Source organism: Poromitra crassiceps (assembly GCF_964638095.1).
Source record: "Poromitra crassiceps genome assembly, chromosome: 17".
In the NCBI taxonomy this organism is placed as follows: Eukaryota; Metazoa; Chordata; class Actinopteri; order Beryciformes; family Melamphaidae; genus Poromitra; species Poromitra crassiceps.
The window spans coordinates 17625108-17640534 of record NC_139635.1 but is presented as its reverse complement, the minus strand read 5'-3'; the positions used below and the strand labels follow the sequence as shown (position 1 = coordinate 17640534).

At 41.7% G+C, this 15427-nt stretch overlaps 1 protein-coding gene across 1 annotated transcript in view; it reads left to right on the top strand.

Annotated features, from left to right (window-relative positions):
* The window catches only part of LOC310792229 (disco-interacting protein 2 homolog C-like), a gene marked incomplete at its 5' end in the record, with an annotated part of 146019 nt that overhangs the window by 121196 nt on the left and 9396 nt on the right, over positions 1-15427 (top strand). Inside the window, 2 exons of the mRNA XM_083653958.1 lie at positions 3199-3367; positions 4314-4484. Of these exons, the coding sequence (XP_083510084.1) occupies positions 3199-3367; positions 4314-4484 (340 nt within the window). The remainder of the gene's footprint in view (positions 1-3198; positions 3368-4313; positions 4485-15427) is intronic.

Sequence of the window (15427 nt, the reverse complement as noted above, 5' to 3'; positions counted from 1 at the left end):
ACAAACGCAGAATGACCGCCGTCTCAGAACCATCCCGAAAAATAATTTAAACCGCCCTGAAGTCAGTGTAAACCGTCCAAAATTCTAAATGTTATCCGTTTACTTAGTTATTGTCATCTATTGTGGTAATTTGCATACAAACACACAATTTGATTAGGAAATGATTGCATCTTTATTTAAATTATGTGATTTGATTAAAAAGAAAAGAAAGAAGGAATAGAGCTGAGCAGTCACATGACGTCTCTTGCCCCGGAAGAGAGTTCCCCATTCACTTTCTCCATCCTGTAGATAGTTATATGGAGTTTGAAGGCTGGAACCAAGCCAACCAGCGACCTACTGAATCGTGAGTGACCATAAAACATTTCACTTGGAGCAAAAACAATTTTTGTACGATTGTCGATTTGTATGATTTTTTTTTTACCCCCCCCCCTTATTTTACCTTCGCCCCAATATTCATTTTGACTGGGTAGCTAGACGAATGCATCATAATGTAACTCAATGCAACCTAACGAGGAGCTGACAGCAGCTCAGTTTCAAGTTGTTACTTGCATTACTTGACATAGTAACTGGGTATAATATTGCAGTGGAATCCGCTTATAGTGATCAACCGCTTATAGTGATCAAAAAGCTTGGTCCCGAATCATTCCTATACACATGCTGTTTAAATCATTCACTTATAGTGATCAATAGTCAATACTGTAGTTTCAATACATGTTTGAAACTACAGTAATTTTCTTTATTTTTTTTACTTACAAACTACCAAAAAAGCCAATGAGATACAGCAGTGATACTCGGTGCATGTCTGTCTGAATATGGAGAGATCGCGGCATCTCTGTCTGTGGAGAGATGGCGGCATCTCTGTCTGTGGAGAGATGGCGGCGTCTCTGTCTACGCGAGACCGCTGTGTTTGAATCATCTGGAGGCCTAACTTACTGTATGGATTTTTAAAGTCAAATAACATTCCTTTACTTTATATGTGCTGTATTCATGTAATACATTATACAAATGTCACAAAAATAATCTGCATGAGAAATAAAGAAAAATAAAAAAATCAGTTATAATGATCAATTTGACCCATCCCAAGGTGATCACTATAAGAGGAGTGCACTGTACTGAAATCCTATTTGTAATAAGTTATATTACTGTGTTACTGCTAAAAGTAATATATGAATATATTACTTTTGTAATGTGTTAACCACACAACACTGCTCGTAGTCTCATGTTGAGTCTACCATAGAAAGTAGGGGTGTCACAATATATCGTCCCACGAAATTTCGCGATAGTAAAACGTCACGATATGTATCGTTGAGATGAAATCTCATATCGCAAAAAAAAGAAGCTGTTTTTTTTTTTTTTTTTTTTTAATAGACTAAGAAACGTCTTTGTTTGTTGAAGTTCAATGTGTGGAAAGTAGTTCAGTTGAACAAGTCTCTGAAGAGACACATGAGAAGTTATACAGGAGAGAAACCATTCAATTGAGTTTCTGGCAAAACTGTTTACTTGACAGGAAAAACTGAAGATGCATAAAAAATAGACTAAGAAAAGTCTTGTTGTTTGAGTTTGAAGAAAAACTGAAGATGCATAATGAGAATTTATACTGCTGAGAAACCTTTTAGTTCAAAGTAAATCTAAGTGACGGTGTAACTCATTCTATTTCAAGATAAGCCTTATCTCCAATCTCATGTTTTTTCTAGTTGTTATTGTAATAACAATTTCCCAGCATGTTTTGTATTTGTGCATTTCAAATAAAATACTACTTTTCCAGTCATATATTGTCATTATTCAAGTTTAAAAAAATATTGTTAAAATCGTATCGTATCGTATCGTTATCGTGAACCCAGTATCGTGATACGTATCGTATCGTGAACTGAGTGTATCGTGACACCCCTAATAGAAAGAGTGTAATGATTTGAGAAAGAGAGAGAGACCCCCCTTCATATGATGGAAAACAATATGACACTACAGTATGGACATATAAAACAATATGACACTACAGTATGGACATATAAAACAATATGACACTACAGTATGGACATATAAAACAATATGACACTACAGTATGGACATATAAAACAATATGACACTACAGTATGGACATATAAAACAATATGACACTACAGTATGGACATATAAAACAATATGACACTACAGTATGGACATATAAAACAATATGACACTACAGTATGGACATATAAAACAATATGACACTACAGTATGGACATATACAACAATATGACACTACAGTATGGACATGTAAAACAATATGACACTACAGTATGGACATATAAAACAATATGACACTACAGTATGGACATATAAAACAATATGACACTACAGTATGGACATATAAAACAATATGACACTACAGTATGGACATATAACACAATATGACACTACAGTATGGACATATAAAACAATATGACACTACAGTATGGACATATAAAACAATATGACACTACAGTATGGACATATACAACAATATGACACTACAGTATGGACATATACAACAATATGACACTACAGTATGGACATATAAAACAATATGACACTACAGTATGGACATATAAAACAATATGACACTACAGTATGGACATATAAAACAATATGACACTACAGTATGGACATGTAAAACAATATGACAGTACTGTATGGACATATCACAGTGGTGTTCCCGTCTGAAAAGCAAGATGAAACAAAGGAGACAACAAAGCTATATTATTACATGACATTGCCAGTCAGGCAGCCTTGGTCTCTCTCACTGCAGAGATCGACTCAGCCTTGAAGAATGGGAAGCAATTGTGTGTATTTTTCAAGTTCAAAGTGCTGAATATGTAACAGTGTGAATGTATTATGGAGAAGGCTGTTTCTCCATAAGTCAAATGTACTCTGTAGTTTGATGTAATTGACTGTTGGAGTGTGATATGAGATGCAGGCCTTTGAGTGTCAAGAGCTTGTCTTGTGCTGTACAGTGAATAATGGGCTCCCTCTGCAGGCGATAGTGTGCTGTGCACCTTTAGTGTATTGGCTATAGATGTAGCTCTATTCAATTTTTTTTTGTTAGTGGTGGGTTGGTGTGTTTTTAAGTCCTATTATGAAATGCCTAGGCCCCTCCCTCTGACCTCTGTCTGCAGTGTGTGCTCAGGTCACCAGTCCATCCTGACCCCTCCCTCTGAGCTGACCTCTGACCTCTGTCTGCAGTGTGTACTCAGGTCACCAGTCCATCCTGATCCCTCCCTCTGAGCTGGAGGTGAACCCGGCTCTCTGGCTGATGGCCGTCAGTCAGTACAAAGTCCGCGACACCTTCTGCTCCTACAGCGTCATGGAGCTCTGCACCAAGGGCCTGGGCCTGCAGACTGACTCGCTGAAGGTAGGGGGCGCTCCACTCCACCAAGTATTTACACTCATTGGCCAAAAATAATTGGAACACCAGTTTCCCAGGAAACATAAAAGCTATTATAGAGTGCTAAAGTCATGTTCTGCATATGATCTAAAGGCCATGGCACACCAATCAAACATTATCCAACAACTCCTGTTGGCAATTAAAGTTGAGCATGTTGATGGTGTGACTGGCTTAAGGGAATTCATCTGCCATTCATTTTGCCATAGACATTTTAAAAAATCCTTATAAAAAGTGTTACTTGGTCAAACCAAGCAATTCAGCTATATTCAGAATGAGGAGAGGCCATAGAACGTTTCACTCAGACCAAAACAAAAATGGACAAGAAAAGAAATGCAAGAAATGCTTGGGGGGCACGGCACGGTGGCTCAGTGGTAGAGCTGTTGCCTCACAGCTAGACGCTCCTGGGTTCAATTCCCACCTGGGACGCTGTGAGCGCTGAAGGAGTGCGTGCCCGTCCGCATGTCCTCGAGTGCCCACCGCACTGGGGTCGTCAAAAGAGCCTTTCTGTGTGAAGTTTGCATGTTCTCCCCTTGCCCCCTGGGGGCTTCCTTCATATAGGAACCCCTCACCAAAACATGCAATATCCTGGTCACTGAAGTGGTGCCTCCTCTGGTCGTTAGGGGCGCCTGTTCGGAGGGAGGGGAACTCGTTGGAATAGCGTGATCCTCCCACGTGCTATGTCCTACCGGTGAAGCTTCCCCTGTCAGGTGAAAAGAAGCGGCTGGCTACTGCCCATGTCTCGGAGGAAGCATGGAGCCAGTTTCAGCTCTGCCCAGATAGACAGAGGGTGGAGCAGCAATCAGGATAAATAAATAAAAATTAGCACTAATGGGGGATAAAAATGGGATAAAGAAATTGGGGAAAAGATATTAAAAAAATGAAAAGAAAAAAAGAAAATGCATTGCTTTTTTAGTCTCGAGGGCTGGACCTGTCTCGGGTGAGGACTTGTGTGGTGGTGGCTGAGGAGCGTCCCAGAATCGCCCTGACCCAGTCCTTCTCCAAACTCTTCAAAGACCTGGGCCTCCACCCGCGCGCTGTCAGCACCTCCTTCGGCTGCAGGGTCAACCTGGCCATCTGCCTGCAGGTCAGTCACAGTTCCTCGACCTTCTCACCCTTTCTTTTTCTTCTCTTCTGTTTGGGCCAGAAGTGCTGTAGAAGTTAGCTGTGTTCAGAATGCTTCCCTCCTTCACTCCCTCACTAAATCCCATGTGGTTTTCATCATATCGTGAACTATATGGGGAAGGGTCAAACAAGTTTCGGACACTACCTCACTCTTCTTCTCCTTTAAAAAACATGACCGCATTGCATTGTGGTATATGGGAGAAAATGTAGGGTACATTCCACTGTTCAGCAGACATTGCAGTGCATTGTGGGTATTTTAAAGTGGGCTATTGTGAATTAAATTAACAGTTGAGAATTCGGACACTAATACAAAATGGCCAACACATATAGTCCACTCTTTCTGTAATAGGGAGCGGCTTGGAACAGGGCTAAAGAAAGTCCCACAACGATGGTGTAACAATGTGTATTATACCCTGTGTAGTTTAATGGTGTATTATAAAATGGGTACCTCAAATCAAGCAATCTGATTGGTTCACAGCCATTGTATAATTCCAGTAACCGAGTTCAATAACCCATGGCCATGGGTTATTGGTTACCATGGCAACTCTCTTACTAAATGGCAGCACTGCGCTCGAGCCAAACAGCTTTCTCCTGATCTGCTGTATGGAGGGTCACTAGTCCTTCAAGTCTTTGTACAATGAGTCATTATGGACGCATGATGGCGCAACTCTCTTACTAAAAGTACGTTACTTGGTGTCGGCATACGGCTCTGGGGCCGGTTGCACCAACTGGTCTTACACTGGTCTTAACTGCCTGTAACAGAGATCTCCGCGGAGACCTTTTTGACCGTCATCGTCGTAACTGCGGTCAACTGAGCCGTGTTCGTCGTAACACCGCCAGTTCGCTGTCTTTGAAAGCACGACGTTAGATTATAACTAACTAGTTGTGTGGCTTAGCCTTCCAAAATGTTGCCGTTAGTTTTTTAGAAGTTAATACATAGAATTGGGAACGTTACATTCAATTTCATTCAGACTGTCTTCCTGGCTCAATCGCCGCCATTGGTGCAACCGGCCCCTGGTCGGGCTTTGCTCTCAGCAAGCGCCAGGATTGGCCAATGTCGACTTCAGTCTCCAGAACGATCCAATCAAATCACCCGCACGTCTATCTTCTTGCTAGAGGTCCCGCCTTACAGTAGTGTTTCAACTGACTCTTAAAGAAAAACCATGCCAGTCGGACTTATAGTATTATTATTATTATATTATTATACTTGGAAACCGTTTTATAAAAGCAATATAGCACTCGAGCAGCGTGTGTTGTGAAATATATCACACTGATAAGCTGTTATCCCACTCGGCCTGCGGCCTCGTGGGATAACAGCTTATCAGTGTGATATATTCATCACAACACACTTGCTCTCATGCTATATTGCTTAATTATACCCTGTGTAGTTTGAATGGTGTATTATACCCTGTGTAGTTTGAATGGTGTTTTATACCCTGTGTAGTTTGAATGGTGTATTATACCCTGTGTAGTTTGAATGGTGTATTATACCCTGTGTAGTTTGAATGGTGTATTATACCCTGTGTAGTTTGAATGGTGTATTATACCCTGTGTAGTTTGAATGGTGTATTATACCCTGTGTAGTTTGAATGGTGTATTATACCCTGTGTAGTGTGAATGGTGTATTATACCCTGTGTAGTTTGAATGGTGTATTATACCCTGTGTAGTGTGAATGGTGTATTATACCCTGTGTAGTTTGAATGGTGTATTATACCCTGTGTAGTGTGAATGGTGTATTATACCCTGTGTAGTTTGAATGGTGTATTATACTCTGTGTAGTTTGAATGGTGTATTATACTCTGTGTAGTTTGAATGGTGTATTATACCCTGTGTAGTTTGAATGGTGTATTATACCCTGTGTAGTGTGAATGGTGTATTATACCCTGTGTAGTGTGAATGGTGTATTATACCCTGTGTAGTTTGAATGGTGTATTATACCCTGTGTAGTTTGAATGGTGTATTATACCCTGTGTAGTTTGAATGGTGTATTATACCCTGTGTAGTTTGAATGCTGTATTATACCCTGTGTAGTTTGAATGGTGTATTATACCCTGTGTAGTGTGAATGGTGTATTATACCCTGTGTAGTTTGAATGCTGTATTATACCCTGTGTAGTGTGAATGGTGTATTATACCCTGTGTAGTGTGAATGGTGTATTATACCCTGTGTAGTTTGAATGGTGTATTATACCCTGTGTAGTGTGAATGGTGTATTATACCCTGTGTAGTGTGAATGGTGTATTATACCCTGTGTAGTTTGAATGCTGTATTATACCCTGTGTAGTGTGAATGGTGTATTATTCCCTGTGTAGTTTGAATGGTGTATTATACCCTGTGTAGTGTGAATGGTGTAATATACCCTGTGTAGTTTGAATGGTGTATTATACCCTGTGTAGTGTGAATGGTGTATTATACCCTGTGTAGTGTGAATGGTGTAATATACCCCGTGTAGTTTGAGTGGTGTATTATACCCTGTCTAGTGTGAATGGTGTATTATACCCTGTGTAGTGTGAATGGTGTAATATACCCCGTGTAGTTTGAGTGGTGTATTATACCCTGTGTAGTGTGAATTATTCCCTGCGTAATTTGAATGGTGTATTATACCCTGTGTAGTTTGAATGGTGTATTATTCCCTGTGTAGTGTGAATGGTGTATTATACCCTGTGTAGTGTGAATTATTCCCTGCGTAATTTGAATGGTGTATTATACCCTGTGTAGTTTGAATGGTGTATTATTCCCTGTGTAGTGTGAATGGTGTATTATTCCCTGTGTAGTTTGAATGGTGTATTATTCCCTGTGTAATTTGAATGGTGTATTATACCCTGTGTAGTTTGAATGGTGTATTATTCCCTGTGTAGTGTGAATGGTGTATTATTCCCTGTGTAGTGTGAATGGTGTATTATACCCTGTGTAGTTTGAATGGTGTATTATACCCTGTGTAGTTTGAATGGTGTATTATTCCCTGTGTAATTTGAATGGTGTATTATACCCTGTGTAGTTTGAATGGTGTATTATTCCCTGTGTAGTGTGAATGGTGTATTATTCCCTGTGTAGTTTGAAAGTTGTATTATACCCTGTGTAGTTTGAATGGTGTATTATACCCTGTGTAGTTTGAATGGTGTATTATACCCTGTGTAGTGTGAATGGTGTATTATACCCTGTGTAGTTTGAATGGTGTATTATACCCTGTGTAGTTTGAATGGTGTATTATACCCTGTGTAGTTTGAATGGTGTATTATACCCTGTGTAGTTTGAATGGTGTATTATACCCTGTGTAGTGTGAATGGTGTATTATACCCTGTGTAGTGTGAATGGTGTATTATACCCTGTGTAGTTTGAATGGTGTATTATACCCTGTGTAGTTTGAATGGTGTATTATACCCTGTGTAGTCTGAATGGTGTATTATACCCTGTGTAGTCTGAATGGTGTATTATACCCTGTGTAGTTTGAATGGTGTATTATACCCTGTGTAGTTTGAATGGTGTATTATACCCTGTGTAGTTTGAATGGTGTATTATTCCCTGTGTAGTGTGAATGGTGTATTATACCCTGTGTAGTGTGAATGGTGTATTATACCCTGTGTAGTGTGAATGGTGTATTATACCCTGTGTAGTTTGAATGGTGTATTATACCCTGTGTAGTGTGAATGGTGTATTATACCCTGTGTAGTGTGAATGGTGTATTATACCCTGTGTAGTGTGAATGGTGTATTATACCCTGTGTAGTGTGAATGGTGTATTATACCCTGTGTAGTTTGAATGGTGTATTATACCCTGGCCTGTGTAGTTTGAATGGTGTATTATACCCTGTGTAGTTTGAATGGTGTATTATACCCTGTGTAGTGTGAATGGTGTATTATACCCTGTGTAGTGTGAATGGTGTATTATACCCTGTGTAGTGTGAATGGTGTATTATACCCTGTGTAGTTTGAATGGTGTATTATACCCTGTGTAGTGTGAATGGTGTATTATACCCTGTGTAGTGTGAATGGTGTATTATACCCTGTGTAGTCTGAATGGTGTATTATACCCTGTGTAGTGTGAATGGTGTATTATACCCTGTGTAGTGTGAATGGTGTATTATACCCTGTGTAGTGTGAATGGTGTATTATACCCTGTGTAGTGTGAATGGTGTATTATACCCTGTGTAGTGTGAATGGTGTATTGTACCCTGTGTAGTTTGAATGGTGTATTATACCCTGTGTAGTTTGAATGGTGTATTATACCCTGTGTAGTTTGAATGGTGTATTATACCCTGTGTAGTGTGAATGGTGTATTATACCCTGTGTAGTGTGAATGGTGTAGTATACCCTGTGTAGTGTGAATGGTGTATTATACCCTGTGTAGTGTGAATGGTGTATTATACCCTGTGTAGTGTGAATGGTGTATTATACCCTGTGTAGTGTGATTGGTGTATTATACCCTGTGTAGTTTGAATGGTGTATTATAGCCTGTGTAGTGTGATTGGTGTATTATACCCTGTGTAGTGTGAATGGTGTATTATACCCTGTGTAGTGTGAATGGTGTATTATACCCTGTGTAGTGTGAATGGTGTATTATACCCTGTGTAGTGTGAATGGTGTATTATACCCTGTGTAGTGTGAATGGTCTATTATACCCTGTGTAGTGTGAATGGTCTATTATACCCTGTGTAGTGTGAATGGTCTATTATACCCTGTGTAATTTGAATGGTGTATTATACCCTGTGTAGTTTGAATGGTGTATTATACCCTGTGTAGTGTGAATGGTGTATTATACCCTGGCATGTGTAGTTTGCTCAATTGAAGATGCTTGCTTCTGTGAATGGTATGTTTTACCAGAGCGCCTGCTAGATCCAGGCTTTGAATTGTCATAGCTCCATTTGTGAAGGCGATGCAGAAATAACTTAAACCTGCATTCTTTCGAATGGCCTGTAGGGAGCGACTCCACTGGCTGCAAAAAGAAGTCTGGTTACATCAAAGTGAATGGGAAAATGACCCTACTTCTCACTTGAGTTTATGGTCTCAATCACCAGTTTCAAGTCTTCTTCAATACAGCACGATGTTCATTTAGTAAATTATGATCCCATTTTGAGTCAAATAGATGATAAAAAAAAAGAGTATGTTTTGGGGCGTGATTGACAGGTCGCCTGTCCAGTGATCTCACAGCTCGCCGATCATGGACCAATAGCAGCCTGCGCTGTGGCTCTTCTCATCCAAATTCACATCACTTCTTGCTCCAAATAACCAAGATTCCAAAACCAATGGGTGACATCATGCAAGCTACGTCCATATATTTATACGGTCTGCGATTCTTTGTTAACCCTAGAACACTAACGTCGGGTGATTTTCACCCGGACAAATGAATTCACGTGATTTTCATTGTCTTGCTGCTGTCTGAGGTGGGCGGGTCCTTAGGGACCTTCAGGATGCTCACTGACGTCATTGAATGTAGGTTTGTTTCCCTGCTCCCATTCATGGTTTTTTCTACCGGCTACGCGTTCGGGTGATTTTCACCCGACGTTAGTGATAGAGGGTAAATATCTTCGGGTTAGTTACAATGGTATTGTGGTGACTTTTTTTTTTTTTCACCACACAAGTCCCATGAATGGGTGGACCGAAGGAGAAGTTGGGAGCTCCTGATTTTTTGGGGGGGGGATTTTTTTTATAACGATTACCTCATTTTTCCCGAATTTGACATATTTTTTATAGTGTCCCCCATAATAAACTTTCTTGTGTTTTTTGTGATATTTCACATTTAAAAACAAAAGAAGAGTACCTCAATTTGCTATGTATTGTTGTACTTTAAGATATTTTGATGAGAAGTATGTTTTATGGGGTATATTGCATCGGGTGAAAAACACCCGACGTTAGTGATGGTGTGACTTTAAATCACGTTAGTGTTCTTGGGTTAAGCTAGATTTCAGTGAACTGTGCTGTTTTACCAGAGCGCCTGCTAGATCCAGGGGGTGCGTTTGTTTTCTTTATCTGAGGGAAGCGGATAAGTAAGCACAACATTTTCATTGAGGTCAGGCAGGTAAACACTGTAACAGAATGATGCTTTCCAAGAGGGGAAGTCTTTGGTGATAGATTGGTGGTTTTCCTGCTAGTCTTTCTGCTGTAGCGGAGAAACCACCTTGCTGCCATTCTGGTTACGTTGCCCTGGAACTGTAAATGTGTTGACTGACTTTCAGGACCCCTGGGTGCTTTAAACCTGTTAAAGCCTCATTGTACAATGTCAAAAATACACAGACATAACTGTTCTTCCCCAGTCTTTAAAAAGACACTTCCTTGTGGTGCAGCAGCAGCGACATGTTTTTGGGGGACTAGATGACAGGTTGCAGAGACTTTGCAAAATATTCTTGCTATATTCAACATCATTTATAAGCCTGTTGTTGCACAGTAGATGATTTCCAACTGCATGTCTCATAACTTGAATAACCGCTGAGCTATACACCGTAGCCTAAATTAACCAAACACATTGTAGCAGCTGCAATTGACTACGGTAATATGTGACTTAACAATCCTTTCACTTCTGACTGCTTGTTTTATTTATTTCGGTTTTCCATTTTGACATTTTCTTCCGTCCTTTCTTCCTTGTGTTTATAACCCCATAACCCCGCCCACATATCTCATACTTGGTTTTGTCTCCGCCCTCCTTCCTTCCGTCCTTCATCCTATCCTTCCTTCCTTCCTTCCTTCATCCCATCCTTCCTTCCTTCCTTCCTTCATCCCATCCTTCCTTCCTTCCTTCCTTCCTTCATCCTATCCTTCCTTCCTTCCTTCCTTCATCCCATCCTTCCTTCCTTCCTTCCTTCATCCCATCCTTCCTTCCTTCCTTCCTTCCTTCATCCTATCCTTCCTTCCTTCCTTCCTTCATCCTATCCTTCCTTCCTTCCTTCCTTCATCCCATCCTTCCTTCCTTCCTTCCTTCCTTCATCCTATCCTTCCTTCCTTCCTTCCTTCATCCATTCCTCCCTTCCTTCCTCCGTCCGTCCCTTCCTTCCTTCCTTGGTCCTTTCCTTCCTTCCTTCCTTCCTCCCTTCCTCCATCCCTTCCTTCCTTCCTTCCTTCCTTGGTCCCTTCTTTCCTTCCTTCCTTCCTTCCTTCTTCCCTTCCTTCCTTCCTCCTCTCATCCTTAATGTCTTGCTCCTGTTCCTCCACCCCTCTCTTCTGCTGTAGCCTCACAGGCTGGGGAAGCTTGTTGACCAGGTAGGGAACCACCATGTACCCCCACCCCTCCCCTTCCTCTCAGCACATGGCTCATCAGCTGACCTTCACACAGGGTTTAGACTAAGGGTTGAGGGGTAGGCCAGCTGACCTCCACACAGGGTTTAGAGTTAGACTAAGGGTTGAGGGGTAGGCCAGCTGACCTCCACACAGGGTTTAGAGTTAGACTAAGGGTTGAGGGGTAGGCCAGCTGACCTCCACACAGGGTTTAGAGTTAGACTAAGGGTTGAGGGGTAGAACAGCTGGCCTCCACACAGGGTTTAGACCAGGGGTGGGCAACTATTTTTCATGGGGGGCCACATGAGAAACCCAGATTGTTGCCGGGGGCCAAACAAATATTGTCATGCCGTAACCCATGGATGGGCAACTTTGATGATAGAAACGGCCACAAAAAAAATTCCTCGCTGCCAGATTTTGCTGAGGGCCGAACGGCGTGAAAGATTTGGGGCATTTGAAGCCAGGTTTAGAGGAATAACTCATTTTAATTTAACAGTTGTGATGTCATTATTCAGTCTTAAACACCAATATTTTCTCACTCCTATGTCACCACCTGCTCTCCCTGCAGGGCTTGAAATTAACTTTTTTGACCACCTGCCAATATGGCTGCTATAGATTTCAAAGTTACCAGCCAATTTGAATTTCCACTAGCTGAAATGTTTTTCATGAAATAAACCAGAATATGGGGTTAAGTGGGTTAATTTTAGGGAGGTACGGTGGTGCAGTGGTAAGCACTATCGCCTCACAGCTCGAAGGTCGTGGGTTCGATTCCCACCTGGGCCGATGTGAACACTGAAGGAATGCGTGCCCGTCCGCATGTCCTCGAGTGCCCACCACCCGGGTGGGGGTCGGCAAAATGGCCTTTCTGTGTGGAGTTTGCATGTTCTCCCCGTGCCTCCCGGGGGTCTCCTTCATATAGGAACCCCCTTCACAAAAACATGCAACATCCTGGTTGCTTATATGGTTCCTCCTCTGATCGTTAAGGGCGCCTGTTCAGAGGGAGGGGAACTGGTTGGAATAGCGTGGGCCTCCCACGTGCTATGTCCTACCGGTGAAGCTTCCTCGGGCAGGTGAAAAGAAGCGGCTGACTTGACTGCCCATGTCTCGGAGGATGCATGGAATCAGTCTCGGCTCTCCCCAGATCGGCAGAGGATGGAGTAGCAACCAGGATTGAGTAATTCAAATGAGCACTAAAACGGGGGATAAAAATGGGATAAAAAATCGGGGGGAAAAAAACATAAAAAAAAAAAAAAAGTGGGTTAATTTTAGCATAAGTATTGGTAAGTGGCCGGCGATTCTCAAAGCCTGTGTTGAGGGTCACACGAACAAAAATGCACTCTTGAAACTAAATAAATCCAAAAACAAGTTAATTATTTAAATTTCTACTTCAATGTAGAACAGTCATTTCTTACACATGAGATTACTTTTAGCCTTTTAGTCATAAAGATTATTGAAAGATATTCCATATTCCAGACTGAAATGCTATAACAGAAGTGGAGTATTGGCCTGAATGACATGAACAGTTTGACACTTATGCATGTTGCGTTCAGGTGCACTGTACTTTTTTCTTTTTCTTTTTACAATTCCATCGCGGGCCACACAGTGGGGGCTGTATTTTCCCCATGTGTGGTTTAGACTAAGGGTTGAGGGGTAGGACGGCTGACCTCCACACAGGATTTAGACTAAGGCAGGAAAAAAAAACATCCCCACCTCACGGGAGCTACTTGTAATGATTTATACAGAAATGTAACTGATTCAAAGTGATATAATTGTCTGGTAGACGTGACCTCCCTGATTTCTAAGCCCCGAAATATGTTGGGGATGCAATTCTCGGCGGGCATGCGGAAATGTTCGCGGCACCTGTCGCAAACGCAAATTAGAGCCGTGCCAATTCTGCCAAAAATCATCTGCGCCCCAAAATGCCTGTGCAAACGGGATTTGGGCGGTCTTAACTACCAGAATTATTCACAGGCGTGGCCAGGCAAGGCTGGGCATTACGTCAATCAAAACCAATCACATTCACGTCTCGCAATGGTTGTTTGCGCGAGGTTGCCTCCCCGAGGCATGCAATATGCTGTAATTCTCTCCATGCGTAATAGAGTGTACTCACTCGTGCGAGTACAGAGGGAGCTTATTGACAGATCGTCTGTGGTGCCAATGACCCTTCGGGTTATGAAGGTAAATAGCCTATGTCCATTTTCCCACAAGTGTTCTCAATTCATTTCCCTCTTTGCGATGTGATAAAAGTTTCTCTGTGAGTTATAGTTGATTGCCTCACTGAATTATCTGCTAATACCCAATTTTTGCAGCATAATTTGATGTCTTTGGCGTGGCAAGGCTGTGCTTAATGAAATATCCAAAAGGAATTCCACTTTCCACTCGCAAATACCTGTCTGCGCTGGGAGCGCAGCCGTAATCTCCGTGCAGAGCGCCCAGCGCAGAGAGGTATTTTCGCGTAAGAGGTCCTTTTCAGAGCTCTTAGCTCTTAATAATTGCGCGCTGCTGACGATAGGGTAATGCCATCTATCCCACATTTTAGCGCTGAAATGCCTGCTTTGGCATGTGGCAGCCAATGCCCAGTACAATATCACAAGCATGCGCTTGTGTCCGCCCCCAATTTGCATTGCGCACCGCGTTAAACGAGCGCAAACGCAAAATTACCGCTTTTGGGAAGAAAGAGGCCTAAGGGTTGAGCGGTAGGACAGTTTTAGACTAAGGGTTGAGCGGTAGGACCGTTTAGACTAAGGGTTGAGGGGTAGGACAGTTTAGACTAAGGGTTGAGGGGTAGCCGGCTAGGGCAGTGGTAGGTTTTTGTACTGTATACGCAGTGGTGTTCGGTGTGCCATTATGATCCAACGACTAAAACATACACCTTCATTCCTACACAATCAGCAGAATGATGTAACAGCCAGTAACCGACGCTCTCATTTCAAATGAACTTTCATGCGTTCAGTGTGATCCCAGCAATTTCAGAGAACTTGTAATACAAAAAAAGTGTGGTCTTAATGAAAGTAATCAACTGGGGAACTTCATGGTGACGTATTTTTACCGGAAATGGCGGCCCTCTTTGGTCACCATCTTGGATTTGTCAATAAATAATTAACTGATGGTAATTTCACTGATCCAATTGTATTCCTTGAGCCCTAAAACCTAGGGTTAAACACCAAAACACCTTTCTAGGTTGAAGAGTAATTGAGATATAGCCATCTTGAAAATGACCCCTTTCAAGTCCTCAGATTTGCCTCTATTCTTCTTATTTAGCATGCCCAATGGTACCATAATCCATTGCAAAACATTTTGTATCAATTTATTCAGGGTTCAACCATATATTAAACTGTCTGTCTGGGTTGTGGCCTTCTGACTCAGCCTTCCCAGCATGCTGTTCTGTCTGTGTGCGTACAGTCTTTCTCAGAGAAAGAGAGAGAGGATGGAGGGATGATGGAGGAAGAGAGAGGTTGGAACGGCGGTCTTTCTCTCTTTATTTTCCTCTAGCTCACTTTTCTTCTAAATGTTCACTCTTGTACCCACAAGCAGGTGCCCACAATGCTCAACACAGGATTAACCAATTTATTTGATATCTACAAGACAAAAAGGTCACATTATAGGATATAGACCAGACCTGTGTCAAGTAATATTTACAAATCCTTTTCAGAGATAATTTTATCCTCCTTATGTTGGCTTTGCTACAAAATATTTCCCA